This window comes from Oncorhynchus clarkii, chromosome 31 (assembly GCF_045791955.1).
Source record: "Oncorhynchus clarkii lewisi isolate Uvic-CL-2024 chromosome 31, UVic_Ocla_1.0, whole genome shotgun sequence".
Taxonomy (NCBI): Eukaryota; Metazoa; Chordata; class Actinopteri; order Salmoniformes; family Salmonidae; genus Oncorhynchus; species Oncorhynchus clarkii.
In genome coordinates this window covers 28,814,943-28,823,526 of record NC_092177.1, presented here as the reverse complement: position 1 = coordinate 28,823,526, position 8,584 = coordinate 28,814,943, and the positions used below count along the sequence as shown (strand labels likewise).

The following is an 8,584-nucleotide window of genomic DNA, read 5'->3' as shown; positions in this document are numbered from 1 at the left end:
ATCTCTGATCTACCGAGGGGCTCCCCTTATGGCCCGTACCCAAATCGGCCCTGTGATAGATTGGCCACCGCCATGCCAATACTGCACAATATTTACATTTCCTGCCCAGGCGGAGGTATTCGGCGGGGTTGATTGGAGTTCAGCTGCACAGTGTGGAGCCTGCAGCCGCCTGCCACCAAACCCACTGGCCCCACTCTGCAGCATGGAGACCCAAGACCCAAACATTCAGCTGGGAACATTCCCAGACCCTCTCTCTCGCTTTGTGTTTGTGTATCAGCAAAACAGCCACCTTTACCCGCGGTCCTGCTGTACCACAGCTTAACAGACAACAGAACAGTCTACGACTACAGCTCACTGCAACCTGGGTGAGTATCGGAGATATAGCCTGGAGTAATACAGTAATAATAGCCTAGATTAATACAGTAATAATAGCCTGGATTAATACAGTAATAATAGCCTGTAGGAATATAGTAATAATATCCAGGAGTATGACTGTAATATTAGCCTGGAGTAACACAGTAATAATCGCCTGGAGTAATACAGTAATAATATCCAGGAGTACGACTGTAATATTTGCCTGGAGTAACACAGTAATAATAGCCTGGATAAATACAGTAATAATAGCCTGAAGTAATACTGTAATAATAGCCTGGAGTAATACAGTAATAATAGCCTGGAGTAACACAGTAATAATAGCCTAAATTAATACAGTAATAATAGCCTGAAGTAATACTGTAATAATAGTCTGGAGTAATACAGTAATAATAGCCTGGAGTAACACAGTAATAATATCCAGGAGTACGACTGTAATATTAGCCTGGAGTAATACAGTAATAATAGCCTGGATTAATACAGTAATAATAGCCTGGAGTAACACAGTAATAATAGCCTGGATTAATACAGTAATAATAGCCTGAAGTAATACTGTAATAATAGCCTGGAGTAATTTCCAAAACATAAATGTGCCTATGTGTATTTATCTGTACAAATACATTGATGGACATAGAGGAAAATATTTAGCTTTTACCTGGCCAATAGCTGCATGGAAAATATTTCACTTTTATCTGGTGAATAGCTGGCAAATATTTCACTTTTATCTGGTGAATAGCTGGCAAATATTTCACTTTTATCTGGTGAATAGCTGGCAAATATTTCACTTTTATCTGGTGAATAGCTGGCAAATATTTCACTTTTATCTGGTGAATAGCTGGCAAATGATTCACTTTCATCTGGTGAATAGCTGGCAAATATTTCACTTTTATCTCTGCTACTGGGAACCCATGCCAGACATTTCTGCTAGGAGAAAAAATAAGATTGTTAGAAACACAAGCAGGAATGAGGCCATGGATCAAGTTTGACATTACTATCTGGGTCAGTTATATTTATGTTACATGGTGTTTCAAGCAAACAGGATTATGTACATTCATATCTATGTATGTGACTAAAGCGGGCAAATATCCAGTGTGTGTATAAGTGGGTGTACTAAAGTGGTTTGTGATTTATGGAGGCTGCAGTGTGGCAGGGTTTTGGAGGGTGGTGATTGGCTGGAGTGAGCCAGGAGGCTCAAAACAAGCGGGAGTGGATGCTATGAGTCAGGCAGTGCAACCTAGTGGTGGGAGAGAGGGACGGGGTGTATCATTGACAGTTCATCACACACACACTCTGACACACACACGTCTAGAACCAGTAGCACCGAACCATGCACGTTCCCCTCCCACAACCCACACACATGCAAACACCCTGTACAAAGACCATTGTAAATTGTCAGCTAAAAGCATTATTCTACACTCTGTCATATTTGTCACCCCCCCACTCCCCACCCCCCAAACTAAATGGTGCTAATGGCAACTTCAAAGTCAATAGCTCTGTGGCTGTTCAACCTTCACAAAACAACAGCCAGAAAATGCAGACATTGTTTGGTTGTCTCCACCAGTGGACATTATATACTGGAAGTAATGGACCATACCGTTTAGCCAGACCCACGGCTGAACGATAACTAAATGCAACATCAGAGCGCCAACCTTGATACTGTCAGGGAGCGGTCACCCCACAGTGTCCCCCCCAAGATCAGCCCCTTGCCCCCCTACAAAATTATAGCAGATTATCCCTCCTTCCAGATGTTTTATGGGAGCGATTGATGGGGCTTTGTGAAGGGGGGTGGTTGATTTGGGTGGAGTGGAGGTGTACAGACCAGCCATAGACAGAGACCCTAAAGTAGAGTTTAGTAGCAGCCCAGCCTAGCCTAGCCTAGCCTAGCCCAGCCTAGCCAACCCATCCCAGCCCAGCCTAACCCGGCCCAGCCTAACCCAGCCCAGCCCAGGTAGCAACAGCCCTGTTTGCCAGTGAGGGGATTAATAATGAATTAAGGCATCCCCCCTTTCAAAAAGATATTCATGCATGCTAATGCATCCATTATTTATGGTGTGCATACAGGCTCGCTAGTGGTGGTCGCATGGGGTTCCAAGGCTGTGGCGAAACATCCGCCTATTGTTGTTGTGGCTATGGCTGGGAGTGGGGCTAGGGCTGGCACTGGGCTGGGACTAGGACTGTGGCTAGGGCTGGGACTGGGGTTAGAGCTGGAGTTATGGCTGGGGATAAGGCAGGGAGTGGGGCTAGGTCTGGCACTGGGCTGGGACTAGGACTGTGGCTAGGGCTGGGACTGGGGTTAGAGCTGGAGTTATGGCTGGGGATAAGGCTGGGAGTGGGGCTAGGGCTGGCACTGGGCTGGGACTAGGACTGTGGCTAGGGCTGGGACTGGGGTTAGAGCTGGAGTTATGGCTGGGGATAAGACTGGGACTGGGGCTAGGGCTAGGGCTGGGACTGGGGCTAGGGATGGGGCTAAAGCTGACGCTATGGCTGGGGATAAGGCTGGGACTGGGGCTAGAGCTGGAGCTATTGCTGGGGATAAGGCTGGACTGGGGCTGGGAATTAGGCTAGAGCTGGAGCTATGGCTGGGGATAAGGTTGGACTGGGGCTGGGACTGGGGCTGGGACTGGGGCTAAGACTTGAGCTATGGCTGGGGATAAGGCTGGACTGGGGGTGGGACTGGGGCTGAGACTTGAGCTATGGCTGGGGAAAAGGCTGTGACTGGGGCTGGAACTGGGGCTGGGACTTGAGCTATGGCTGGGGATAAGGCTGGGACTGGGGCTGGGACTTGAGCTATGGCTGGGCATAAGGCTGGGACTGGGGATGGGACTGGGGCTGGGACTTGAGCTATGGCTGGGGATAAGGCTGGGACTGGGGCTGGGACTAGGGCTGGGACTGGGGCTGGGACTTGAGCTATGGCTGGGGATAAGGCTGGGACTGGGGCTGGGACTGGGGCTGGGACTTGAGCTATGGCTGGGGATAAGGTTGGGACTGGGGCTGGGACTGGGGCTGGGACGGGGGCTGGGACTTGAGCTATGGCTGGGGATAAGGCTGGGACTGGGGTTGGGACTGGGGCTGGGACTTGAGCTATGGCTGGGGATAAGGTTGGGACTGGGGCTGGGACTGGGGCTGGGACTTGAGCTATGGCTGGGGATAAGGCTGGGACTAGGGCTGGGACTGGGACTGGGACTGGGACTTGAGCTATGGCTGGGGATAAGGCTGGGGCTGGGTCTGGGGCCGGGACTGGGGATAGGGCTCGGGCTGGGGATAGGGCTCGGGCTAGGGCTAGGGCTGGGGCTGGGGATAGGGCTCGGGCTAGGGCTAGGGCTGGGGCTGGGGATGAGTGGGGACAGGATGGGGACTGTATAAGGAGGAGGAGGGGAGAGAGGGGGGCTCCTACCACCAGACAGTCAGTGCATGGGGAGTGAGACTGACAAGTACTGTAGGGGGAGGGGTGGATTAAAAAAATAAATACATGATAAGAAATAGTCACGATTGGGAGGTCGGGCTCAATGGAGAACAAAGAGGCTAAGGGGTGAGTGGGGGGGGGTAAGTCAGCATGGATTTATACTGTCTGGACGGTCCCATTCTGGCCTGAAATAATGTTGGGATCACGACCACTTTTCTATCCCTTTAATTCATCTGTTGGGTTTAAGTTAATTCACACTCGCACAGTCACGCTCTGGGGATAGAGTTAACCAGTGGTGATCTGTAGAAACAAGGCCATCTCTTTATCTACAGGATACAGGCTAAATAGATCTGTCTGAAGTTGAGTTTGAATGATCGGGCCATGTTTAGCACTGTCTATGGCTGCTGACCAACAGACCATGACAATCAAACTATGGTATAGTTTCAACCATAGATGTAGACATGCACAGAAAATATAAATGTTGCCAGAAATACAGAGAAATGCAGAGAAAATATGTAAGGCATCGACAGAGCCCGTGTGATGGGCGAATAGGAATAAGGGAAGCAGGGCAGAGAGCGAACGTGAGAGAGAGAGAGGAGGATGAGAAAGCTTGTGGAGCCAAGGCATCCTATGAGGCATGCCAGGTATGCACTGAGGCAGAGGACAGAGAAGAGAGAGAGCGATAAGGTAGAGGAGAGAGCTGAGAAGAGCAGGCATCCTCATTAGCATAGCTACATAGGCATCAGGCTGCCACCCGGTGGGACGGAGGTGACAGGAGGAGTGGCCACCACGGCACCCAAACACTCATCTCCATAGATACCAACAAGGACAAGGGACATTACTGACATGCCTGTCTTATCTGAGCAACAACATCTATGCAGCATTATCTTGTAACATTTGGTAGCCTTAGCAGTCTCGAATTCTAAAACAAGTTCATCCCATATACAATGCTGATTGACCTGAAAATACTCAAGTGGGGCACATCCTAAAAACACTCTGTGATTAATCAGAAACCAATGAAGGTCACTGAGTTCACTCTCTACATAGAGACTGTTGACAGAGTAGTACTAATGCCGTAGACTACTTGCACATAGGCTTGGAAAGGCTACTGAGAGGTCAATGTTTTTGGGTCATACTCGCTCTCTCTTGCTTTGATATCTGGGGTAAGAGGTTATCAGTGTGGATTTGTCAAAAGCGTCCCATGGGATGGATGGATGGATGGATGGATAGATAGATAGATAGATAGAAGTACTGCTGAGTAAGTACTCCTAGTAAGTACTCCTGAGTAAGTACTCCTAGTAAGTACTGCTGAGTAAGTACTCCTAGTAAGAACTGCTGCGTAAGTACTCTTAGTAAGTACTGCTGAGTAAGTACTCCTAGTAAGTACTCCTGAGTAAGTACTCCTAGTAAGTACTGCTGAGTAAGTACTCCTAGTAAGTACTCCTAGTAAGTACTGTTGAGTAAGTACTCCTAGTAAGTACTGCTGAGTAAGTACTCCTAGTAAGTACTGCTGAGTCTGTCATTGTCTAAAGAGTATGTTTGACCAAAAGGCTATAGTGTCTTCCATGGACAGTTTTAGGATTACAGTTTGATGAATGGATTAAATATTGACTCTTAACCAGGCCATTCCCATCAGAATAAGGATCCATTAGTAGCTAGGTTTAGTTTACTGTAGGTAGTCACACAATAGGTTAATACACACATAATATGGTTCTCATGAATTAGCACTGGAGGCTAAACCTCCCTGAAGGTAGTCAACCTTTATTCCCCCCAACAAACACCAGGTGAACCACTTACAGCTTTTACACATCCATCTTACCACACACAGGAAAATCCATAAACGTTGAAATGATGTCAAAACAACATTGTGAGGTTTTTGACAAGATTTAATTTTCCACTGTTCAAAGTGAAAATGGCTCCTGCTATATTTCCTGCCCCACCGCCCCCCTGATTTTTATGACAAATACAACAGCACCGTAATTACACATGCGACCACCGCGTAAACACCATATCGTTAACGAATGTCTTGTTAACATGGGGGGGACTTGCCCAAAAGTGCTAGTGTGACGCTTTCTAATCCTTCCTCACTGCTGCTGTCTGCTGCTTGGCACGGTTCTAAAGGAAATATAAACATTAATGTGGCAGAACATACACACCTACACACACACCTCGTGTTTGGGCTGGGGCTGGTTTGAATGAGCCGTGTAGGGGTGCCTGGTGATGGATCTACTGATGATAGACTCACTCTTAAAGATGCGTTACGAAGGTTTTGTAGAGTTTCAGCCAGTAGTTTTGAAAGTAGAGCTCATGAGCCCAAAAATTGTGCACAATTGTGTACAACATCATCCATTTATAATGATATGTTACGCCTTGCAAAAATAACACAAAATACTTTACACATACTGCAACCGAGTCCGACACACACTTTAAACTCTTAACTGACATACATACACTCTCAGACACACACTTTAAACTCAGACACTCTCTTATCCGGCATACACACTATAACTGACACACACTCTCCCTTACACACACACTCTCTGACACACACGCTCTGACACACTCAACACAACCTCCAGCTGTAGAAAAGAGTCCAGCATGTCTGTGACCTGCCCCGGGGAGTCAGGGGGGAACTCTTTGAGTCTCCTAATAATGATGAACCTCCAACCTCCTCCCGAAGAGGCTTTCATTAGGTTTCAAAGGCTTCCTGGGTTTTACATTACAGACCAAACACAGTGCAGCTGGACACAAGAAGTGACCAGTCTCAATGAGACACTATGGAAGCAGAGAGAGCGGAGAGGGAGCAGGGACGTCCTGTGACGTAACCAAACAGCCCAATCTTAAGGCCAGCAAGATCAGGAGGAATGCCATTGATGCTGATGTTTGGTGAAACAGGTCACAGTGGTCCCTGATGACAGGTGTGATATTACTCACACAGCCCAGTGGTGGAGGGAGGCTGCCTGGCTGTTTATAGTGTTGCTGGGAGTGATGAGTTCAACCTCTCTCTGACTCTCTGTCTTCTACAAAGGGAAGTCTGGGCTCATAGAGTATCGGATGATAGTAAAAATGGAGAGAGGTCATGGCAATGTTCCAGCATATTCTACTGCAATCTCATTTACCTCGAGCCCATACACCTCCACTGGCAGAAGCTACCTACCAGCTGCCTGTCATCTCTACATGAGAGGGGGCTCCAAAAACCCACAGCACACCTCCTCAATAGCAACTCCATCAAAGCTCTCTTACTATCTTACTACAGAGATATACAGTATATATGACCCTATGTTAAAGGGTGAATGGGCAGAGAAAAGATACCCTCCTGAATCCTATTATAACTCAACCCCATTGTCTCTGGGCCATGCCGTATGCCCCTCAAAGTGGCCCTTAAAAGACATGTTGAGACAAAAAGGCCCTCTGTTTCGGAATGGGCCCAAATCAATTATCATAGCAACTGGCGGTTGCTCTTTAACATGTCAATAGTCCTCTGGCTACATGCATAATTATGCAGAGTCATTGTGGTGGCCTCTGTGTTGCCCGCTGACAAAAACCACAGGCACGGGGTCCTATTGTCATGGGCGCATCCATCTGGATCAAGGCCATTAGAATGGAGAGAGGATATTTGCACTTCCTCTGTGGCTCCTGGCTTCTTCTTGACATGCGGCAGAGGGACCAGGCTTTGACCAGGCTTTGACCAGGCTTGGTCCACCAACCTCGGGCCGTTTGAGGTATAGATTTGGCTGGGGGGACCTGTCAGGCTGTGTGATAGACAGATACGGGGGCGGATGGGGGTGGTTGTTGGCCCGAGGTCCAAGAGGATCAGGGGAGATTGATGGGACAGGATGAGGGAGGGAAGCGTGGCTCACAGTGGATGTTGGGGGGGGGCATTGAAAGGTGTTTCGGTATGTCAGTTCATTTTGGGGGCCAAAGCACACTTCTGTTGTCGAGCATAGATATATATATATATATATATATATATATATATATATATATATATATATATATATATATATATATATATATATATATATATATATATTATTATCCTGCCTTTGCTCACAGATACTGTATACACACAAACACAAGCACAGACACTAAAAATCAATATTGCAGAAGGTTGGCAGTTCTTGGAAAACAGACACACAGAGTGTGCAAACATTAGGAACACCTCCCTAATATTGAGTTGCACACCCTTTTGCCCTCAGAACAGCCTCAATTCTTAAGGCCATGGACTCCACAAAGTGTTGAAAGTGTTCCACAGGGATGCCGGCCCATGTTGACTCCAATGCTTCCCACAGTTGTGTCAAGTTGGCTGGATGTCCTTTGGGTGGTGGACCATTCTTGAAACTGTTGAGCGGGAAAAACCCAGCAGCGTTACAGTTCTTGACACACTCAAACCGGAGCGACGGGCACCTAATTGCCATGCCCGTTCACAGGCACATAACTCTTTTGTCTTGCCAGTTCACCCGCATACACAATCCAAGGCTTGAAAACCCTTCTTTAACCGGTCTCCTCCCCTTCATCTACACGGATTGAAGTGGATTTAACAGGGGACATCAATAAAGGATCATAGACTGACCAGGTGAAAACCATGTCACGGAAAGAGCAGGTGTTCCTAATGTTTTGTACACTCAGTGTAGCTTGTATCATGACAATCACAACACTGAATGTGAAATATGGGAAATGGATAGCCCTGATGTAATTACCTTGTCCTTAGTGGATGCCTCAGACGCCCACTCAGGGAGTGTGTGCGTAGATGAGAGCAACTCAAAGAAAACAGCATTTACAACGGCCAAACAGCCTAACACCAGAAAC

At 47.4% G+C, this 8,584-nt stretch overlaps 1 protein-coding gene across 1 annotated transcript; it reads right to left on the bottom strand.

Moving 5' to 3' along the window:
• Positions 1-2,945: 2,945 nt before the first annotated feature.
• LOC139390897 (putative uncharacterized protein DDB_G0290521) lies at positions 2,946-6,465 on the bottom strand. The gene is made up of 2 exons (XM_071138285.1): positions 6,327-6,465; positions 2,946-3,727 (listed from the first exon to the last, which is right to left on the bottom strand). Exons 1-2 carry the CDS (start codon positions 6,463-6,465, stop codon positions 2,946-2,948), a joined length of 921 nt encoding a protein of 306 aa, XP_070994386.1.
• Positions 6,466-8,584: the final 2,119 nt, after the last annotated feature.

Excerpts from the sequence above, each read along its gene's own strand:
- LOC139390897 (XM_071138285.1), bottom strand. The coding sequence starts at position 6,465 with ATGAAAGCCTCTTCGGGAGGAGGTTGGAGGTTCATCATTATTAGGAGA. Across the intron at positions 3,728-6,326 it reads TGTGTTGAGTGTGTCAGAGC|TCCCCATCCTGTCCCCACTC; the intron begins GTGTGTGTCAGA and ends CTCCTTATACAG.